Source organism: Rousettus aegyptiacus, unplaced genomic scaffold, assembly GCF_014176215.1.
Source record: "Rousettus aegyptiacus isolate mRouAeg1 unplaced genomic scaffold, mRouAeg1.p scaffold_m13_p_4, whole genome shotgun sequence".
In the NCBI taxonomy this organism is placed as follows: Eukaryota; Metazoa; Chordata; class Mammalia; order Chiroptera; family Pteropodidae; genus Rousettus; species Rousettus aegyptiacus.
Window position 1 is genome coordinate 49,002,914 of NW_023416307.1, and position 23,494 is coordinate 49,026,407.

The 23,494-nt window shown below is 50.2% G+C and overlaps 1 protein-coding gene across 1 annotated transcript in view; it reads right to left on the reverse strand.

The window, feature by feature from the left end:
• Positions 1 to 1,564: 1,564 nt before the first annotated feature.
• XXYLT1 (xyloside xylosyltransferase 1) overlaps positions 1,565 to 23,494 on the reverse strand; it is a 155,429-nt gene continuing 133,499 nt past the window's right edge. Inside the window, exon 4 of the mRNA XM_016135308.2 lies at positions 1,565 to 3,083. Coding sequence (XP_015990794.2) covers positions 2,687 to 3,083 — 397 coding nt within the window. The 3' untranslated portion in view covers positions 1,565 to 2,686. The remainder of the gene's footprint in view (positions 3,084 to 23,494) is intronic.

Genomic DNA, 23,494 nt, shown 5'->3' on the forward strand with positions numbered 1-23,494 from the left:
TTCTTATGGGTGATAATAACTGGCCAATCAAGAGCTGTACAGTGGCCAGGATGATACTTGCCTGTAATTGGAGGAAAGGCGGGTGGCTAAAATTTTAGGGCGTTTATTATTATAAAAGTAATTAACATTCACAATGGAAAATAGAGAAATAAATACTGATGAAGATTAAAAAAAATACCTTAATCCTACTACCCAGAAATGTTTTCTTTCTAGACTTCTGTTCTGTTCATACCTACAGGCATATGCTTCACAGTGAAAGTTTTCATAAAGTCAATTAAACAGAGCACAATTAATTATGTTTGTATTGCATTGATTGTAACAGGATCTCAGGCTTCTAAGATCTATCAAAAAGCTGCCCAGGTAAAGCTCAGGAGTACACGGTAGAGTTTTTGGTCTGACCAGATTTCCTGTTGTTACTTTGTTGTTTTTCATGGAGTTGTAAGGTTAATGCCACAAGTGACAGAGGAAAGGAACACTCCTGAGTGGGGATCCTAAAAGTAAATGAGGAGATTTTGCTTAGCTTTTGCCCATTTTGATTAACCAGTTAATTTTTTCCTCGGAATAAAAAAGACACTCATAGCTGTAGAAATACTTTAATTATTGAAATTATTGTAAGAAAAATACCTTTGTTAATGTGAGTCTAAAATTCTCTAGCATTTTATCTACGTTTTTCTCATTGAATTTTTTTTTAAAATATGGTATTTGAAAAACGTTTTTTTTTAAGGAGCTAAACTAATGAAATGAAGCAGAACAGGCTCTCTTTTTGTGCAAACACACATTTGTTTGTGTATATATGTATATAATTTTAAGAATAAAATTAGGAGCATTCTGAACATACCTTATATTTTGCAAACTTAATAGCACATTGTAAGCTTTTATCAAGGCATTAAATATTCTTCAAAAATATAATTTTTAATGCCTGAAGTATCCCATTATATGCATGTAACACACTATATATCCACTCCCATGTTCAACATTTTGAGTTGCTTCCACTGTTTCTCTATTATAAAAAAGTGCTGTGACAAACAATGATTCTCTGTCCACAACTCTCATTATTTTCTTACAATGACTTTACAATTTTAATTACCTTTATGAGGTTTTCATCAGTACTACTGATAGTATATATAAATCTCCCAGTACAATGCTTGTACACAGCAGGCATTCAATGGTTGGTAGCTATAAATAGGAAATCAAGTACCTAAGAGAACAGACCAATGCTGGCAGGGCTGAGAGTTAGGAGAGAAATGTGCTCCACTTCATCGGCGGATGATGTAAATGGACAGTTTGTGGTAAAGACAATAAGATAGGATGAGGTCGTTTTTGCTCCCAAGAGCAGAAGGGCCCACCAATACCTAGAAAGAAACGATTCCCGATTTGAACCCAATACGATACTACTGCCCTCCCCATGCCCTCTCAGACATGCTCCCCCTTAGTCATCAGAGACCTGCTGTGAACTCGCTTAACTTAATCATGTGGAGAAGGAGACTTTGAATGCCATTAATCAGTCTCGATGCAGAACTTGCATGTAGCAGAAAACTACTCAGAGAACAAATGACAGAAATCACTGTGTTCTCAAAGATTATTTATTAGCTATTCTCACTCATGACAAAGGGAAATAAAAAAGTAAATAAAATTGAAATAAAATAAGATGAAAATCCAACATTTCTTCCCCAAGGCCCTCAGGTGGACTCTACAAAATGGATCACTAAGGGTTTTCTGTTTGCAGCTTACTTACAAGAGAACTCATTAAAAGAATTAAGAAACAACCTAATTTCTTCTAATGTACAAGGTCCGACGAGGTGCAGTAAGAAAGTCAGGAGGATGATTCTTTTAAACAGAGACTAGAATGCTTATAAACCTAAGAGTGACGGCCCATCTGAGTCACGCAGTTACACTCGAGCACGGCTGGGGTCTTCCCAGTGTCTTAGGGAGTGGCCGACCTCTGTTCTTTGATGGCGGATTTGATTTTCGAGCACAGTCTGGTCACCTGGAGCTGGCTTGGATAATGAGGTTCATGATGGAGCTGTGAAGGCTACAATAATGAGACCAGTTTTCTGATGTAGGTCACTGCTGGCGCTGAAGGCCCTCCCTCCCCAAAGAGGCGGTGATCTTCACACCTGCAGCGGGCAATGTGAGCACCATGGAAGTAAGCGCAGGGCCTCCTGGGGTGTGCCTGTGGAAGGTCAGCGTTCATTTGGATGCTTAGACTCTGGGCCGGCTGTTAAAACCTTGGCTCACTGGTTCAGAGCTCACTGGGAACTGCAGCAGTACTGTTTGTTCTTTCTTGCAAAATAGAAGCCTATCAATTTAAAATAAATTTATACTTGGTCCAAGAAAGGCTGGTTCTTTGAAAGATTTCTATTCTTTAGGGACTGAAGGCAAAGGACACTGTTTTCTTTCCTTCCTTCTCTTCAAACACCTGCCTCCTAGTCCACCGAAAGATGCCTGAGTGTGTGTCCTTCATGATGCCTGTCCCTCTTGAGGGAAAAGGCCTCAAGCACCAGCAATGTGCAGGACAGTGCTTGTCAATGGATGACCTCAGGAGAGTCACTCACAGGGTGGGATTGCTGCGGCACCTGACCACAAAGGATGTCCCTGCAGTGTCTCTCAGAGGGTTCAGACCCAGAGGCGCCCCTTTCCTTGCCCCAGATCCAGAGGCCTGAGGGCATGGCAGGTGAGAATGCACCTAGACTTCTGGGATAGGGGTGTTGCAGTTCCCGTGGTAGATCCTGACGTGGCCCTCACACCGGAAGTAGGCCTCAAAGACATCACTGTAGCCGTGGTCCCTCCACCAGGTGCAAAGCTGCCGGTTCCAGGTACAGTCCAGCACGTGGAAGAGCTCAGGATGCTCCATGCCAATCATGGTGAAGAAGTCCTGGTCCCCAAGGTGGCCCCGGAAGTGGTACTTGTCGGCCAGCTGCTGCACCTGTGCAGGCTCCAGCAGGCGGCTGTAGAGCGGGGACTGGCGCATGGCCTCCAGGTTCAGCAGCATCACCCCACTGTTGAAGCCAGGGAGCCCCTCAGGGGGAGGGCCCCCAACCCGGGTCTTGGGGTTCTCATGGCGGAACTGCCAGAATGTGTGCCTGGGAAAGGAAGAGAGAGCAGACTTAGCCTGGTTTGTGGCGTGAAACAGCTTGCCAGCATTATTTCCCTGGGCCTCCACAACCGCCCCGGAGGGAGATACCATTTCACCCCAGTTTCACAGCTATGAAAACCGAGACATCCTGAGGTTCAGAATCTGCGTTAGCACCAGCAAGTGGCAGAGCTGGGACCTGGACTCAGATCTCTGGTCTCCAGGTCTCATGTTTTTCCCACCACCCAATGCTACCACGGGATGACATCATCGTCATCACCAACACCTGCACAGACATAGGATGCATTAGCACCGCGCTAGGTAGGCTTATCTACTCCTTGCCATATGAGATGGGAGCACTGTGAGAAGACAGTTGCTTCACGGCTGAGGAAACTGATGCACGGAGAGGTTCTATAGCTTGCCCAAAGTCACACAACTGAGGAAGAAACCCAAGCATCCAGCTCCAGCATCCACTTCTTGAGAGAGCAACAATCCAAGTGGAACCTTCTACCTCCCTGTCTTTGTGATCTTGAAAAGGAAAGAGAAAAGAGGGGAAGTAATTCTGAATAGTGACCTGGTAAAGATGTAGGAGGCAAGATACGGCCCGAAACAAAATTGTTTTCTGCTTTAGAGCAAGCCTCATTCATTAAGACGGCATGCGGAGCATTTCTGCAAGGGTGAGCAGAGGCTGGAAGCTTGAAACAGCTCGGGACTCACACCCATGGGTTAGGTGAAAATGAGCTGTGGAACAGCCAGGTAGAATTACTTTAGAGGGAAGGTCACCTCAATTTCAAGTTCTCTCTAGGCAGCTTTAGAAATCCATTCTAGACCCTCAGTTCATGAGCTGTTAGACCCAGGGGACCCTTCTAGGTCCTCTTTTCGAATGCTTCCATTTGGAAAAGGGAAGACAGACTCAGAAACCTCCCTGGGGTGGCACGGTCAGAGCACTGGCTATCCTGTTCTCCAGCCTTCCTAATATGCACTTTCTGTGCATGCTGCAAGGGGTAGGCGGAGAGCCCTGGGCAGTCACAGCAGAGGGGTCTGTGCCTTGGAGGAAAGAAGAGAGACAGAGGGCCCTTTGTCACAGGCGAAGGGCAGGAGTAGGGCAAGGGGGTGTTTCACATCAGACTGCATCTCACCTATTGTTATCGGCTTCTCCCCTTCCCTAGAGAGTCCTTGGCGGGGAATACATCACGGCAAAACCAGCTTTGCTCCCAGGCTGGAAACGCCACCCCTCTGGCCTCCCACAGCGATAGTTCCCAGAGAAGGATCTGTGTGACGAAGTGACGGCACGGTGGAAGGAGCCAGTGACCCGGCCTATGGCGGCCACAGCAGACCGTTTTCTAGTGTCAACATATTTCTCCGAGTCTGGGAGTGGGGAGACCTTCCTCGAGGTCTCGCATATCACAAAGGGCGCCGGGAGTTTGATCCTGGTGAGGGAAAAGCGTTCCCTTTGGACATTGTTACACATGAAACACACAGGTTCATTGTTTGAGTTTTGCCATAATAGGACCATGAGTGGAACAGAGCTCTGGCGCCTGCTTGGTGATAAAGAACTTGGCAAAAATAAGCTTCTCAAGCAAACTGAGATGCTGAAGTCTTTCTAGCCACAAAAGCCTGCCACATGATGGGATCTCAGAGGGGTTTGCAGTACAGCTTGGCAAATATCTGTTCATCTTACCATATTTCTTCCAAATGGTTAATGTTAGTCCAGGTTGTAAAACCACTAAAATTCTACCAAACAGACCTGGGCCATCATGCACGGTAGAGAAGGGACCCTCCAAGTAGGGGAGGGGTGTTTTGAAGGTCAAGGCACTGGATTCATGCCTCAGGGGTGAGGACAGAAGCATTCACCAGGAGGAGAGGCCCGGGAGAACAGACAGCAATGGAGAGGCAGAGCGGTGCCTGCAGAGCTCCCGGATACCTCATCGGCCACTGAGCCCACGGCTCGTCTCGTACCTATGCCAAGTTTCATCTCCTTCCTTTCCCGAGGACCAGGTGGGGTAGGGTGTGGGGTCAAGTCGTCCTCTCCTGGGTCTGTGAGGTCTCCTAGACCACCATCGCCTGCCTCTGCTTTATCAGCACTTCACACAATGCCCGAACAGCAGGCCTCAGGAATGACGAAGTGACTGACAAGGAACAACGAAAGGTTGGTGTGGCTCAGGCTACACAGCCTTCAATGTCGGCTGGAATCAGGGGCAGGAAAACGTCAGGACACAAAGTGGCAGCTGTAGAGAGAAAACCTGCTGCTTCGCTGAGCATATAATCCACTACTGCTAGGTACATTTGGGGTAGAGAGAGAAGCAGGGAACCATGAGAGGGTGCTCGGATGTTTTAAAAGGGTTCAGAAGGGTTTCTCCACTTGACCAAGCTAGGGGGCAGAGAGGCCACGGCAGCCCCGGGTACCCTCACAATCTCAGCTCCCCCAAATCGTCTCTGCCTACACAAGAGTGACCTGACACTGAACTTATTGGGCCCAGGAGAGGGGACAAGACATCCTTCCAGGCAGAGACCACAACCCAGGTGCCTCTTGGGGACATAATGCCTGGCAACTACCACTCAAACAGGGCGAAGAGGCATTTTACAACCAAGAGCCAGAAAGAACCAGGTCTGGGACATCAGCACACTATGGTTTGTAAGGAGAAGCAAAAGAGGGACAGGAAATTAGAAATACAAGCTGCTCAGGGTGTCTACTGAAGCAGAAACACAGCCTGAGAATGAACCACTAACTCTTTAAGTACAAAATTATTGGCAGGGTGCCCGTGTTCAAAGCATTCCTGCTACCCCAAAGTGAACCCAGAAAAACAGCAGACAGGAATGACAGGTGTCTCTGGCCTCCATGTCAGCTGGTTCTTGTGGAGGAATTCCACCTGCCTGAGGCAAAGAGAACATAGGAACATGGAAGGAATTAGAGCGCATAAGAGGCTCTGATCCCACGTGAAACAGACTAGCAAGATGGTACCACCAATTTCTCACCCACTGCAGGACGGTGAGGGTCGCAAAGTCCTTACTTTCTCTACCTCAGCCCCTCTCCTGATAGTGAAAGAACATTATCACCTGCATTTTAACGGGGAGGGGACAAAGGTCCTCAGTTTGTTGGGGTAGGGCCCCGACTTGAATCCAGGGCTTCTAATCTTGAGGTCTCTTTCATCTTTGCCTCGGATTCCATGGGCTAGTGTTCCAAGCAGTACTTAGATTTCAATCTTTTTTCTGAATCTGGCTGGCACACCCCATGGCCAGGGGCACTGGGGACCAGGCCATTAGGTGATGCCACTGTCCCTGGTGCTTCACTAACTCCGGCGTCAGACTCAAGAGCCACTCTCGGATGGGTCAGAGCGCACCCCAGATCCTTGCCTTCCTCACGGGACCTGGGGCTGACCATAAATATTCACAGAGCTCTGCCAGTGGCACATGCCGAGGCTGCAGGGAACCTTTGTCAGAATGCAGCATCTGGTCGAGTCCTGGAGCTTCCAGAAATGTCTCTGATTAATCTCCTATGACTGCAGCCCAGCCATGTTGCCCTGTGAAGGGGCTTGTCCTCCACGGTCACATGGAGACCCACACTAGAGGGAGTAAAGTCTCTTTCCCTTTAGAAATAACTTTAACTGTGAACCAAGTCCCCATGCAGGTGGTCCAGAAGTCAGCGAGGCTTACAGGGAAAATACAAATTGAGAATCCTCAGGCACATTCTTCTGGTTATAAGTGGTAAATTTTCTAAATGTTTCGTGTCAAGTGTATCCTAATTAATAATCATAAAAAAGACTATTAAAAACTAACAAACTAGTTTTTATGAAGAAGACCCATCTTTATGGAAGGAGTATTTGAACTAATTATGAAAAGCAAAGTCATTTGCTCCTTCAGGTTTTCCTCTGATGATCACTGCCAAGGTCACCCCAACGAGTCTCCCAACTAGAGACCCTGGCCAGAGAATCAAAAGCTCACGTAGTCCAGAAAAGAACACACACTGCCATGAGCGATCCCTTTCTCCCACCACCCCAAATCAGAGACCCTTTTGCCTCTCTGTCTCTTCATGATTTTTTCCCCTCTGTTAGTCTTTTCTAGCTCCTAAGGCTCAGGGCTTTCCACTTTCACTTCCGAGGGGGAAGAAGCAAGGATGAGAACACACGCCAAGCCTGGGCGACTGCACACATTTCCCCAGGAAGGTTCCAGAAGCCTGTGCCAGCTCAGGCTGAGTTCAGATTGTCAGGCTCTCAGGCAAAGAAGCCTCTGTTTTAGGTCCGAGATCCGTGAAGACGACATCGTGTGCGGCACACCTCCTCACCGTGGCTTATCCCGCGAGTGTCCATCAGAGTCGAACGCGGGCACTAATGAGCGCGCGAGGCTGGCCCTCCCGGAGGAAGCCCGCTGTCTGGATGCCGTCTAATCAGTGAAGGCCGGAATCAGGAAGCACCATTTCCCCTATGCCCATGCTTGCGTACCAGGCCCAATTAGCTCTTGTTTGACTTGGAAGGGACCCTGTTTTCCAGCCCTCAAAGGAGCAAAGGCCAAGACTGAAGAGCAATGCTTGGCGGCAGCCCCGTGTTCCATCCATTCCAGGTCCTGTGAGGTGACCTGGGAATAGCTCTGGGTGATAGTGCTGGGTGATTTCTGAGCAATGACACTGTCGCAGTCCCGCCTGGAGCGGAGGCTTAAGTTCTGTGGGATGGATGCTGACTCTTCAGTTCTTTGGGGAATCACTGTCCTGTGGTATGAAACTAGAGAGGGCACAAACTGCCTGGCGTTGTGGGGCCTCCGCAAAGCTTTGCCAGGAGTCACAGCTGACCCTTACTAGGATCTCTGGCTCACAGGCGTGAAACGGACTTAAGTCTTTAACTCCACTGGACAGAGAGGGTAAGAAATGTTCCCCAGGTCACATAAGCTATTAGTGAAAGGACCAAAAAAAAAGCCCCTCACAGAACCACAGCCAACTAGAACCTGAAGACACATACAGATTCCTTGCTCATGTTCTCATTTTACAGATGAGGAAGCTGAGGCTCAGAAACCACGGTGCCCACAGTCTCACCATGGCGGGCCAATCATTTGTGCTTTCCCACAGATGCCCCTCCCGTCCCCGAAACAGGCCCTGCGGCGAGGTATGCAGTGCTGCTCAACAACGTCAGCCTTCCAGTGGGCACGGAGTTCATGCTTTCTGATTTCACAGGGACCGGCTCAACACACGTGCCACTGGAAGGGGAGCTGGGCACCCGAATGACCAATGGGCGCCTTGCTTGGGGCGAGAGGAAGACAATACAGCAGGTGGAAGATGTGTCTGCAGGACCTCATAAGAAATAATGTTTGCTTTCAAACATCAGCCATCTTTGCAGGCCAGCAACTGAGTATCCAAACCACAAACTGCCCAGAAGGCAAATGGGGAGTTGAGGCAGGGCCTTCCACTTGACAGGTTGAGAGGGCACCGGACAGAGCTGGGAGGCCGTCCTTGGTGCTGGACCAGGTTGCTCAGCAGGAGAGGAGCGGGCTACTGTGCTGCTGAAATCCAACAAAGACCCTGCGGGGGAGGCACACTGCAGGGGCTTCCTCAAGGCCCTCTGGTCCTCCCCCTCCTCCTCTCCCCTCCTGGCCCACTCTCACTGTAGCCTCTCCCTGCACCTGAGGCTCTGAATGCTCCTGCTTTGTAAAATCCTGGCATCTCTGCACTGCCGGCCCCAGTCTGAGAGAATGGGGGTTCACAGAGGTGAGATGACCTGAGGAAGGTCTGGGGAAGAGGAGGAGAGAGAAAGAAGTTAACATTTGCTGAGCATACAATCCCAAAGTCTGTGTTTTTTTTTTTTTAACTAGGCCATGATGGAGCCTTCGCGTGGGGGAGGGAGGTCACGGCAGGGCACTAGGGTAGCTTCTACATGAGCCAAGCTTTCTAGAGAGCAGACTGTTACGACTGGTACCATGGACTCTTCCTTTTTGCCTAAAAGGCCACTGAGCTCTTCACGGTATTTTCCTAGGGCTGCCGTAACAAAGCACCACAAATTGGGTGCCTTAAACAACATAAATTTATTCTCACAGTTGTGGAGGCTGAAAGTCTGAGTTCAAGGTGTCAGCAGGGTTGGTTCCTTCTAAGGGGTGTGAAGGAGAATCTGTTCTATGCCTCCCCAGGCTTCTGGGGGTTTGTTGGCAGTCTTCGGCATTCCCATAGAAGCATCACCCCAATATCTGCCTTCGTCTTCACATGACATTCTCCCTGTTCGCATGTCTGCATCCCAGTCTTGCCTTTTATAAAGAGACCAGTCATATATTGGATTAGGGGCCGACCTTACTCCAGTATGAACTCGTCTTAGCTAATTACATCTGTGCCGACCTCATTTCCAAACAAGGTCACATTCTGAGGCACTGGGAGTTAGGGCTTCCACATGTGAATTGTGGGGGCTGCAGTTAGGCCCACAGCACCCTCCAACAATGAAGATGGAGGAAAACAGTACAGCTCATCTTCACCGGTGTTCTCACTGGCTAGACTCAGAGGGCACCTGTGGGGTCCAGAACTGCCCTCAGCAAGTTCCCTGACCCCTGCTGCCCACAGTGGGCTGAGACAAACAGCACTGACGGGGTGGCAGCCCCTGTCCAGGAGAGTACAGCAGGTGGGTGTCAGTGGCTGGACACACAGGCTGCAGAGAAAAACAGAGGGATTCAGATATGTGGAGGGGGGGGGCGGGGGGAGGGTAGAGGTCACGTGGCACTGGTCGGCCAGCAGAGAGGTGCCCCAAATCCCACAATGCCATGTCTCCTAGTTCTTAGTGAGACATGCAGGAACACTGGAAAGCATACTAAGTTGGAAGAAGAATCAATCAGTGGTCACTCAAGTATTTAACAGAGCACTTACTAGACCCAGCTGATATGGAGAACATCCCTGCCCTGGAGAAACGGGTGGTCTAGCAAGGAGATGAGACCCCGAAGTGCATATGCCGGAAGTGGCTGTCGTGAGATGAAGGAAGGGCATCTGGAACCCAGAGGCCCGAGCTAAGGACGAGCTGTGTGAGCTACCGTGCCTCTCAGGCCTTGGTTTGCGCATTGATAACCTGGGGATGGGCTGATTTACAAATCCACAGGGCTGTAATGGGACTCTAGGGGCAAATGCATGCACAAACCCTGCCCAGCGCCATACCCACAAGGAGTGGCCCTGACAGTCACCATGGGTGCTCAGCCACAGAAAGGCAAATGCCCCTCCCTGCCCAGGCTCCTCTCAGGGTGTGGTGGTACCTTAGAGACCAGCCCTCGTCCAACCAGCCAGATGCATGGAGGTTTCTGTTTCGACACAGGAGCCTGGGACAATAAAGGCAGCCGGCACTGCCTGTCTCATTCCTACAGCTATACCAGCTATGACCATCTTTGCGTGATTCTGTGAAACCTGTTACAGCACTGGAATCATGGAAGGCTGAACATCCCTGCCAGCGAGGCCTCTGACTTGCCACAAAATGGCCTGGCCAATTCTGAAGGCTGGAGGCCTACCGAATGCCCACAGTTCCCCTTTTCTCAGGAGCCCTCTGAAAGCGTTGTCAGTAAGCCTGGGGCTTTCCATGGCATGGTACAGCCAGGGCCCGGAGCCTGCTCCCCCATGCCCTCAGGAAGGGGTGTGGTGCCCTTCTCTAAAGCATTGCTCTTATTCTCACGCACCCAGGGAGCAGGTGTGTCACCTGGCCTGCTGTTCCCCAAGCCCAGCCTCCCTGGACACTTCAGCCACGTGGGCTTCCTCACTTAGCTGCTGCCCTAGAGCTGTGAACACAGGTGGGTAAGTCTGCGGAATTTACCGTCCCTCAATCCCACAACCAGCTCTGGAGCATGGATGTGCCGGAACTAGGCTAGGCCCTAGAGGTCTGCGTGAGGACAAACTGAGGGAGGACGAAGGGACAGAGATGATGGAGAAGCACTGGAGGGTTCCACCAGACAGATGGAGCTCAGAGGGGCTGTACGCCTGGGTGGGTTAGTACAGAGATGGTGGAACCATGAACAGCCAGGGCTACGCCAGGAGGAGGAGAGGGGGAATGACCCATGTAGTCTTAAATAGGTACCAGCGAGAATAGCAATGTGCAAAAGCTCAGTAAGTGGCTGGATTCAGGTCACAAAGACAGAGTGCAGAGTGGGTGTGAATTCTGGGGAGTTCTGACATTTAGGAGATGGAAGAAGAGGAGCCAGGGAAGATGTAGGACCTTGAAGTAGCCCCGGCACCTGTCAGCTACACTGACAGCCTGAGCAGCTGGTACTGACTCACTGTGGGCCATCTGTCTGCAGATTGAACCCTGGCAAGCTAGCAGGCCCACTGTGTCCACTCTAACCTCTGGTCCCCAGCCCTGTGACTCAGCCACCCAGTCGCGATGCCCCCAGTATTCCTTCCCACTCCAGAAACTGCCTTCCAAACCCTCTCATTGACACCACTACCCATCCTCTGCCTCTCATTTGAACATCTGTCTGGACAGAATGACATGCCAGACAGTAGTATGTACTTCAGCCCCTCCCCTCTCCAAATAGAGACCTATCCTCCCACCACTCTCTCTGGACCTTGGAGATGTATACTGCCTTTCTTCCACCCACCCACACTTCCAGAAATGACCCCACCGTCCACTGTAGCAGCATCATTACTCTGGCTGCCTCCTTGCCCTCTTGTTTGTCACCTCTCCCCACTATCCACACCCTCTTCCTCTCTGCTCCATCCCTAAGGGCATCCTGAACAATTTCAATGGCCCCGATGGCCCACCTTGGTCTCAGCATTCTTCAAAACCCATGTGACTACCCACTCAGCTCTCCCTCCATGAATCTCACCACCAGAAAGCACTCTGTTCCAGTGACAGGCAACTGAGATTGAGCCCCTCCAACCATAATGTCCTGCTTTACGGACCCAGTCTTGGCCCCTTGGGGGTGTCTCTGGAGCCACCTCTCTCTAGTCTGTCTAGATTGTCCATCTTTCCTGGATCCTCCTGACTCCCACCTCAGTGTAAACCGCTGCCCTCCCCAGGCTCTCCTCCCCAGGAGAATATGACAGTCCTGAGAGCTGCAGAGGGTGAGAACTTGGAGGCGACTGAGACCTTTGAGAGAGAGAGTGATAGAGACTAAGCGAGAGGCCAGATACCTAGCACTGGGGAGAACGTGCACAGGTGGGAACAGAGGCAGGGCAGGCGGGTAGCACCTCACAGCCAAGAGTGAGCAAAGGGAGAGCTGAGCATGCCCAGATGCTGAGGGAAAGGGCTGTGCATGCCAGAGGCCAGAGTGAAGAGCGCATGAACGCAGGGTGAACGGCAGGGCAGGTACTTTGGGGAATGAGAATCGCGGTAATGGCTAATAGGCAGTGGGTACTTACATTGCGCTGGGCCCTCAATGTGTTAACTCACTTAAGGTTTCTGATGCGCAAATAAGGGAAGGATTATTATTTCCATGTTATAGATGAGGAAAGTGAGGTAGGGAGATATAAAACATCTGCCCACAGTCACAGGAGCCAGGCAAAAGAGTTCGTCAAGAAGAAGGAAATCCTGGGACGCATCTGAGACTGGAGGACAGACAGAAGTGGGTCGGAGGTGAGAGTTAGGAATATTGAAAAAGCTCATTTTGGTGAACTCTAAATCTTGGGAAGGTAAGAGGTGAAATAATCTATGGAGCTGGAGGGGCTGGGATGCAAATGATGTGAGAAAGAACGAGTGTACAATGGACCCTGGGAAATGCAATAAGGAATTGACGAAAGATGAGTAAAAGGATTTGAGGGCTTGAGTGGAGTCAGGAAACCCTGCGACTGATAACAGGAATGTGTCTTGGTCATCTTTACATCTCAGGGCCTGGCATGGACATTTGAGCAGGCCCTTGAGAACTGTTAAGTTTCAAATGAATGGATAAATGGGTGGGTTAAAGAATGAATGAACAAAGGAATAAGAAATTGTCAAATCAGATGGCAGAAATTTACAAGAGGAGAACAGTGAATGAAGGTGGTGAAACAACGGTTCGGAAAGGCAGAGACAGTTAAGGGCGAATATGCCCTGGGCCCTGTGAGCTGGAACCATGGGGGTCTTCGCAGTAGGGAGCCAGGTCTCACTCAAGGTGAGGACAGAGAAGGCAAGGCAGAAAAGTTGGCCACGACAGCCCAGAAATGCACATCTGTGATGAGATGCCAGGGTGACAAAGGTCAGTGATGCAGGGGCCCAGGAGATAACCTGACCCACAGATTTCTGGACCATGCCCTTCCTTGGGCTGGCCCTGGAAGAACCCTTTGGCTTCCAAGGGGCTCCTACCTCACTGCTAGTGAGAAGCTCAGATCTGGTGGGAGCCCTCGGACGCAACCAAGGGACCACAGAACCTGCAGCTAGCCGGCTGGGCTTCGAGGACCCGCATGGAGCTGGCCTGGCCTCAGTGGCCAGGCCCCTGGCTCAGCTCCACAGCCCTGCCCTTTCCCTGATTTGAGGCCGAGGGAGAGACTTTCATCAGGGTGAAGACAAAACCAGAGAGAGTCACCTTCAGAATTGGCTCACTGCCCCCAACAGCCCCACGGCACTAGGGGACACAGGAGAGAAGTGCCCAGGACACATGCTGAAGTGCTTTCCAGGACAATGAGCAGAACACAGGTGTGTGCAGTAAGGGTGATAGAAAGGAGTATGTGTGGAATTTAACCTTGTGTCAGGAATTAAGGTCAATTAATCCAGCCCAGCACCCTTCATCCTCACAGAAAGGGATGTCCCAATGCAGGAGCCAGCCCTTGCAGAGACCACCTGGGCATGGCTGACCCAGGCACAAAGGCAACTGAGCTGCAGCAACAAGCATTGCTTCTCAAGCCCAAAAACAAAATCTGTGAGACCTCACATTCCATCTAAGCCAGTCTTACCTTCGCCTGCCCCTGCTTGCTGTCCTACACGTGACAGCCTTGGGAGCCTGTCCCGGGCGGCTGCACTTCTCAGACCTCAGGTGAGAGAGACCCACCTGGGATCTTGTTAAAATGCAGATTCTCATTCAGATGCTGCATTTCTGACAAACTCCCAGGTAATGCTGATGCTGCTGGCCCAAAGAACATAATTCAAAGAAAAAAGGAGTATTTCTATTATTTTTACAAAGAGACGAAAACCATGAGTAGCAATGATATTATATTATCCTGAAAATGGCCATAAAAGAGGTAGCATAGCCACTTGCAAATTTTATACAAATTTTATTGCTAATGTTTCGGGCTCCTTCTTACTTTGTCACGGTGGGGTGGGGGAGGGGAGGTGGTGCTGGGGAAACGCTCCCTGGAAGCAGCATGTGTAACGGCACGAGGGAGGGCCCAGCTCTGCCACCTTCCATCCCCGGGGACTGGCAATCAGTCTGGGGTGCAGGGGGAGACAGGGCAGGGAGGCGGATGTGTATTAGCTTTTCCACTGCCTTGAAAAATATACTGATGCGTGATGGGGTTAAGAATACAAATTCTAGGGGCTGTTGGGGTCCAAATCCTGGTCCTCTGCTCATTGCCCTGGAAATAGCACTGAAGCTCCCCGCGCTTCAGGCTTCCTGCACGGAAACAGCTGTTGAGAGGCTTTGAAGAGATAACACAGGTAAAATGCGTGATACAATCAGAGGAGACGATAGAAGCTGTGGACACAGGTCATGTTGAGTGAGAAGCATTGTGGATTCTCTGTGGTAAGCACACATCTTCCTCCTCCTTGTCCGTGGCCGGCAGAAGGCCCTGACCTTGTCCACCTTGCTCTGCACACACTGTTACAGTGACCTTGGGCAAGTCACTTCCCCTCCCGGGGCTTCAGTTCCTCCATTTGTTAAACTGATTAATCAGCCCCAGGATTCTTTTCTATCATTCTATGCCTGAATGATTAAGCTCCAATAATTAATCTCTTTTTAAATTAGAACCAGTGTGTGAATAAACATGAATTTTTTTAATAGTATTTGCTTTTGTTCAAAAACCCATTTCCATGTATCAACGAAGCCCCACCATACGTGGTGAGTATTTTTGTGAGCCACAATCTGCGTACGGCGGCAACCTGGCGGAGTCCAGGATGGACATGGCGAGACTGCTCCAATCCTGGTGCTCAGTCTGACCACTCGGCCAGGGGCCGGCTCAGAGTTTAGTGCATGCTTGCAGGCCTCTCACGGCTTCACCCTTTGGCTGTGGTGATGGCACACCTGCTGTGGGCACGAAGCTGGTGCTCAGCACAGAAAAGAGGCACCTGGACAGCTGGGTGGGCTGGCCTCCTCTTCCACCCCCGGTTAGCCTCAAGGCAGGCGCCCCATTTGCCTCTGCCTCCTGCTCTGCACAAGCTTCCTATGACTCTGTGATGCCCCAAGAAGTAGAAAGACTGAAAGACTGTTTTTGACTTTTTAAGCCTCTCCTCACCACAGGGCTGTCCGGAGCCTGTGCACAGAGGCAGTTGCATTCAAGGGCCTTTATACAAACAGAACACATCTGAGCAAGTTGTGCCTGGCCTCCAGGCCACCCAAACATCCAGCTTGTCCCCAGCCTGCCCAGTGTCCCCACACAGCTGGCCGCACTGTATGCCCTGAAGACTCATGGCTTGGAAATCTACTGTGCTATCTTTGCTTTATTCTTTTTGCTTTTTTTTAAGAAGAAAAAAAAAAAAGAAAGAAAATCCACAAAGCAAACCGTTCTTCCATCAGGCCAGCTCAGATCACACCATGCTGGGCTGGATCAGCATTACCAGGACTTAATCAGAACTGTCTAGTCCAGAGAATAAGCAACTTGTCAAAGGTGGCCTGGAATCTGAGCTGCTCCCACGTGCCTTTGTTGGGTTACTGGAACTGAGGCTCCTTCCTGGTCTCTAAGCCTGCCTGCCCAGGGCCTCTGCAGAGATCACAGACCTGCAGGGTAGAGTCTACGAATTCCAATCAACAAGTACAATGGTTAAGAGCTAGGGAGTCAGACCTGGGCTCCCATCTCAGGGCTTCCCTTTCTGGAGATGGGGCCAAGAGTCAGTTACTTTGTGAGTTGTGGTCATCTGTAAAACTGAGAGAATGAGATCGTTTTAGGCCTCTATTGAAGCTTAAATAAGACATGGTATACAAAGTACCTAAAAAAAAAAAAAAAAAAAAAAAAAAGCCTGGCATAATTATCAATTCAAAAAATGCGTACCGAAAACCTACTATGCTTGTTATCGCTAGCCCCCAGGAGTCAACATTACATAAGAAGGACAACTATGACTCCTACCCTCGTGGAGCTTAGCGTCGGGAAGCGGGCAGGGGGCAGGCAGACCAGACAACAGGCATGCTTCCGGGTGACAAGAGATGGGGATGGCATGCCAGTGGGGGCTTTGAGACCCCAATAGAGGCTCCTCACCCAGCCTTGGGGGCTTCAAGAACGGCTTCCTGAGGAAAGTGACCTCTAAGCCCAGACCTGAAGTAAGAAGTCAGGCAGGTGAAGAGTGAAGGTGGCGGTGAGAGAGCGCCCGGCCTGCTGGGAGACGAGATGGGCGGTGGGCAGGGGCCGGACCAGGAAGCATCCTGTGAGGGAGGGCAGGGAGGCTGACCTTGAAGCTGAGAGTAACGAAGGGTTGTTCAAGTAAGACAGCTCCTGTGTGAGGAAGGTCATTGGCCAGGGTAGGATGGCTTGGAGCAGCGAGACAGGTGGGAGGCTGCGGCAGTGACCAGGGGAGCAGGGTGGTGCTGAGGATGGAGGGAAGTGAAAGATTTGGGGGATATTCAGCAGGCATGGGAGTAGACCTGAGGAATGACGAATACAGGGGATGAAGGAGGATAAGGAGCTCCATGCTGGGATTTCTGTCTTAAGCACTTTAGACACGGTATAAATGGCAAAAGCTATTTTAATCTTTTTCACTGACTTGCACAGTGATTGACACTGGCCAGGTCATTCGCCCGTCTGGGACTCATTCTTCCACCTGTACAAAAAGGCCTTCCCAGCTCAGACATGCTGTGGCTCTGTGGTCCTTTCTTCAAACACAGGAGCAAGCTGGGAAGATGGGAAAGGGGACGGCTGTGAAACACTGGCCTGTGTGGCCCATTTACGTGCTGTCTTCTTTCCAAATGACTTGGGACAAACCTGCCTTGCCCCTGTTCCTTCTGGCCCTCTGTACACTGGGCCTATGATTTCTCGGCTCTCTCTGGGGTGGGGTATTGGGGCGGCCTGGGCTTAATCAGAACAACCCACTGGTATGTGAGCAAATGTCAAGAGTGGAATTTTAAAAAAGCAGATCAAAGCTGGCATTGAAATTAGATGCTAGTCCAAGCCACTACCTGATGAAAATAATTAGAATCCTCTGAAAATGACGGCAGTTCTGCTGGCACTACTAGAGCTGTCTTCTTCTGGAACTCTGGCTATTCAGGGGGTGGGCTGTTCCAGGGTTCCTGGCTACCCTCTCTCTGCCTTTCTCCCATGGCAATTCAGCTGCCACGTGGCAGTCAGCTGGATTGCTGACTGAGGAAGACCTGCCCTGACCTAAAACACATCTAGACTAATTAGGTGTTTATCTTCATCCACCCACACCCCGTGGAGGCACTAATCCCACAAATCTTGGTACCACCAAGGGGTGGGGGTCTTGCTGCTCTGCCCTCTACACCACTCCCCACAATATGGAATCCACAGGGTTGTCTTACTGGGGAGGCCACGAGTTTCTAACTAGGTCTCAGTCTGAGGAAAAGCAAGAAGAAACCTGAGGTATAGACACACCTTGGCAAGTAGGCAAAGGAGAAAAAAACAAACCTGCCCAGCAGAGCAGGGCCAAGCCACTCGAACACCCAGTGTCACCAGGCTCTGCTTAAACCCACATCCACGCCCCGAGACTGGCCAGCGTCCTCTACACTCCCCTCCCCTATGGGGCTTCTACCTCCTCAGAGTCACCTGGACCCTTGCCAAAGAGCAACAGACACCTGCCCACATGCGCACAGGCCCGGAGTGGCCCAGCCATGCCACCTTGTAACTCAATCTGTCCAGATGCAAATACACAGGGCTGTTGACACAGGACCCAGCTGGCTGGCTCATTCCCACGCCTTGTTCAGAGCCAGACTCCTATGGGATCTTGGGAAGCTTTTTCCAAACCAAGCCTTTCAACCTTCATGCCCATCCTCCTCCTGAGAAGGGCATCCGGGTGCAAACGTGTCACTGAGTGAGTTCAAGTCAACTGCCCCTCCAGGCAACCCTGTCTCTGGATGTGTGGGAACCATGCAAGTGTCGATTCATCCCATCTCCATGATGTCTGCTCTTCCACTCGAGCGGGAACCACGAGGCTGCATCGCCAGGGCCCCCTCCCCCCAACACAGATACCTCAGGAGAGGTATCTGCTGAGGCCATTCTGATCAGAGGGTGTGGCTTCTCCTCCATGACACTCCTGTGTGGCTCCGCTCAAGTCCACGTCCAGGAGGCTTTCCTCAGCTCACCCTGCTCTTCCTCCACTTCCCCTCACAGGCTTCAGTTGCACGGAGCTGTGCGGTAAACGGCAGTGCTTCTCAAACTTTATTGCACACACAAAACTTATATCTGCCAATCTGGGTAAAATGCAGGTTGGGATTCAGCAGGTGGGAGGGGTGGGATCCTGCATTTCTGACAAACTCTCAGGTGATGTGATGCTGCGGCCCATAGGCCACACTCTGGGTACCAGAAAGGTAGAGGAAGAGTGAGGACTTTGAATCGGTTGAATTTGTTTTGGCACCAGGTCTACCGGAACCAACCATCAAACCTCAGAAGAGTGCTGTGAGGACTGCAAGAGGTAATGAGGTGCCTGGCAGGCCCCAAAGCAGCGGGCGCTCGCTGATGCAATTTGTCTTCCTTTTGCTTCAGTTTTCTCCCTCTGATAGCAGGAAACGTGATACCTCAGCAGAGAGGTTTTGCCAGAGAAGTAAATGAAATAAAACACAAACACCATGGTGCACAGCGGGGATGGATGATGAGAGTTCTCCTTCCTTCTTTTTGTCGAGTCCTGAGTCTAGCACGCAACACATGCTCCATACGTTCACTGGGGGGCTGGAGTGGGAGGCGAGGGGAGGGACCTGAAGGCCTGTCTCTTAGACCAAGGGTCTCCATCTAGTTCTGAGCACCTGGGCATGTGCTCAGAAAAGGGGTCATTCAGGTCATGCCGACAGGCGTTCCTCAAGTGACTTTGTTACTTGGGTGCTTGTGAAAGAGCAAGGACAGCCACTAAAATGATGGAGCGAGGACCTGCAGATAGCAGCCAGCCTGGACAGGCCTGGGTAAGGCCCTAAGCTCTGCTGCCTCCCAACCCACTGGTCAGATGGTGTTCACTGGAGGGGAATGCGCGTCCCTGCTTAGTGCATCTGACTCTCACTGCAGGTCAGCAACTCAAAAGAAGAAAGCTAGGTGCTTTTAGAAGCCGTATTAACTAGTCTGGTTGGAAAAGGACCATTTATTGAAACCCCTCCTTCCTTGCCCTTTTCCTGACCTTTAGGTACTCAAGGAACTTCAGAGAGGGTCTTGCTTGTTTCTGGAACAAGGAGGGCTAGGGGCTCAGGGAACCCAGCTCAATACATGATATATAGCAGTGGTGTTTCTAGAGTCTGAAGCAAAGGCCAGAGAAATTAGACTGATGGCCAATTCATCTTCAGGAAGCATTTATTGACAACTGGTCTAGCCTCCCCCATCCCTCACACACACACAAAGCAAACCCCTTTGATCTTAATAAAAATCATCCTGTTTCAACATACTCTTAGGGGGTAGATGCTGAGCCTGGGACCACCTGTGGGGAGACTAGGAGCTCCCTCTGGCGTGGCTCCAGGCTACGTCCAGCACAGAGCGACACACGTGGCCAGAGAGGGAACACTCTGTAAGTGATGGTGGGGCAGACAAGGAGCTGTGGGGCTCTGAGTGGGAGGAACAACACGATCCCCAGAAATGCTCTCTGTTCCCATGGTATACCCCCCAACACACACACATGCACACGCATATGCACACTATACACACATACACTTCCTCTGCCTTTGAGAAACTGAAGTTCAACTTCCCAGCTAGTTCTAAGTCCTCCTTTCTTCAGAGAGAGTCACAGGTTTGTAGGGAAGCCACCGCTTCTTCAGCCCCAGACCTTCTGCATGTCCTGGTAACACTCACACAGCTAATCAACAAGCAGGGTTGCGGTTTCTTTCAACTTGCAATTAAAATCAGAGCACGGACAGAAGTTTTGTAAAGCTTGGTTTTCATAGGGGATAACTTTTCTTCCGTGAGTTTAAAAAAATAAAAATCTTGATTGAAACTGTAGGCAGCCACATAAACAGTAAAGCGCAACTCAGTCTTCCAAATTGAGATGGAATGTGATGATCTTTGGCCTAGAGTCAGAAAGGATTCAAATTCACATGATTTGTTTTCATATTTAAAATGAAGAAAAAAGGTGAAAATTCCATGCCCGTGCTGTGAACTCAGACGACACTGCCTAGTGTAGGCTGCACCAATTTTGACCTTGACCAGACTCCTAAGGAGACCTTCCCTTGGCATTCATCTTCTGAGGCTTCCTATTTCTCTCTTCCCTTCAAAAGGACATGATTAATTTTTATCTGCCCCTGGGGTAGTCTGGTCCCCTGTATCAGAACAGTAGCCCCTGGAACTGGTCTCAGCACTGAGCTGGTTTTGATACAAACACTCACTCACATACACTCACGTCCCTACTTGTTGCATGCCATCCACTTTTAAACCAATTTATGTGAATTATCTCAGCCTCATAACTTGGTGATGTAGGTTACAACAGTAATAATAATGGTGAATACTTATAAAGCAGTGCGTGCCAGCACATGTAAGCACTGTTCTAAGTGGCTTACACACTTGAACTCATTTACTCTTCACCAGCTTGTGAGACAGGCACCATTAGTATCCCCATTTTATAGATGAGGAACCTGAGGCTTACAGAGGTTAAGGAATTTAGCCAAAGCCACTCAGCTAGTAAGTGGTGAAGCCTGGGTTGACAGGCGGGCAGCCTGGCCCCAGATCCCCCTTTGTAATGCCATCCCCACCGCCCCTCAGTGCCCACCGAGCACCCTGTGACTATCCCACTGAGACAAACATCCCTGAGCATCTACTCTGCCACACTGTCCCGCTGCTTCCTCCAGCTGTTCCTGGTTCAGCAGGGGAGTGTGGGTGGAAGAAAGACCCTAACACAGATCACCAAATACAGAGCAGTCGGGCTGGGCAGAAAGAGTGCTTCAAACCAAATGTTCCAGGCAGAGAAAGATCATGCTGGTTGAGGGGCATCAGAAAGGGCCCTGGAGAGTACAACTTCTGTGATGAGCAAGGAGGAAAGGCTGACAGAGTCCCAGGGTCCCAGTGGGGCCCTGGAGGGGAGGAATAGTGTGCCCCAGTACCTAGAGATGGCAAAGAGTGGCGGAAGAGACAAATGCTGTATGAATCCACTAATATGAACTATCTAGAACAGGCAAGTTCATCAATATATAAAGCATACTAGTAGGGAAAAGGGCTGAGCAAAGGATGGGGATTACTGATTCATAGGTACAGAGTGTCTCTTTGGGGTGATGAAAAAGATTTTGGAAATAGTGGTAATGGTTGAACAACATTGTGAATGTAACTAATTAATGTCAGTGACTGTACAGTTAAAATGGCAAATTTCATGTTACATGTATTTTACAATAAGGAAAAAATGGAGGAGGAGTAGAAGGCACTGGGTCCAGACACCGGCAGTCTCTGCGGAACCTCTGTACCACCGCGCCACGGAGCTCAGACGACTTCTTCCCTTTGGGATCTGAGAGGTGGAGCCCTTATGCCTCACGGTAGAATCAGATGGACCGAAAGCCTCACTCTCGCCTGTACTCCCACCCACCTGCTCACAGGAACCCTCCCTGGGCCTCTCCGCCTTCAGGCTGTTGGTCTCTAAGCCACCTCAAGGCCTTCAGTCCTCACAAGGCTGCAGCTTTCCCCTTTCACTCTCACTTCTTCAAGCACAGGCCACTCTACAATCACAATTTATCTGTTTTCCAAAGCTGCGGATGCCAAAGGAAAAATCGTGGCAGCAGAGTAATGTATAATTAACGTGGAATGTTCCAAGGGAGCCCAGGACATGTGGGGCAGAGGTCAGGTTCGCAAACAACAATCGCTTTCTGTGGAGGAGGGACTGTTTTCTTTTCTCCTTTTCTCTTCCCAAGAAATCAAAATAATCAAACCCTGAGAGATTGAGTAAACTTGTTCAGCTTCACATGTATAAAGCAGACCTCAGCACAGGTGTATGGGCTCACGTCTGGGCTAACAGCTGGACAGACTGTGCTCTGCCTCCATCTCCACGCAGGCCTCAAGACCACAGACGGATACATTTAGCACACACCATCGAAGCACCCACCAACCCAGCAAGGCCCTGGGGTCTGCACTGTCAATCTGGATGCAGTCAGGTCACCAAAAGAGAAATCCATTACTTATAATAAACTGGTTCACAAGCCCCCTTTCCCCATGCAATTTAGCAAAAACACAACCATTTGATGAGAAATTAAATGTAGTAACTGTATTTCAAATCTTGTTCAGTGTAGAGGTTCTTAGAAAAATTCCTCTGCTTTCTAAATGTAGCTTTGGTAATATTTGGGATCTGTTTTTCACTGGGTACAAATGAGAAAAGGAAGAGAAAAAGTCTGCCTGTTCATACTCGACAACAACAACAAAAGAAAACAACAAAAAAGAGGAAGACATGCGCCAGGGCGGCCAGGGAGAAGCGGAGGAAAGAAATGAGAGCCATTCCCCAAAAGAGCAAACTTAAAATGAATGAACAAAAGAAACATTAACAAGGAAAGGGGCTAGTGCTTGCTTTACAAAAAAAATTCTCTACAAAAAAGGTTTGGGGGACCTAGAATTCCGACTCTTAGATAAAGCCTCCCGAGATCTGTCTTTGGAAATGGCTCTCCCCACCATTTCCAAAGTGCTTCACACAACAGGGTATCTATCGTTCCTTACGACTGCTCCAGCCACGTCCATCCCTCCTCCACCGTTCTGTGGCCCTCTGACAGGTGGCCAGGGTTGGCTTCCTATTCATCTCTGAATGTCCTGCCTGTAGCTCACATGGGGTCTTATATCAGAAAGCACGACTGATGTGGAACAGAAGTGAGTGACGGCTTGGCATTTTGACTGCCAAGATGACAGAACAGGGATTTAGCTAGGAGAGGGTCAAGGTTCGACCTCTCTCCCAGAAGGCAGGTGTCTACCGTCTTCTACCCTGACATTAGGCTGATGGCGTGCTCCTCCTCACTGCACACGGAGTGAACTCTAACTCTTCAGCACAACACATGAGACTCCCCAGGATCTGGCTGCCCCTGTCCAACCACATCCTCCTCTGTCCCAGCCTCCGCCCTGTGCTCCATCCAGACCAAAGCAGCTGCAGTCACTGCACCCGCCACCTGCATGTGCTGCTGCTCCTCTTGGCTGCAGTGTCCTTCTCCCTCTTCATCCACCAGGGACTTCTCTTCATTAAAACCTAGCTCAGAGGCCACATCCTCTGTGAAGCTCCCTCTTCCCTCCTCTGCGCCCCAGACACTTCTGTGGTTGTGATACTTATATTC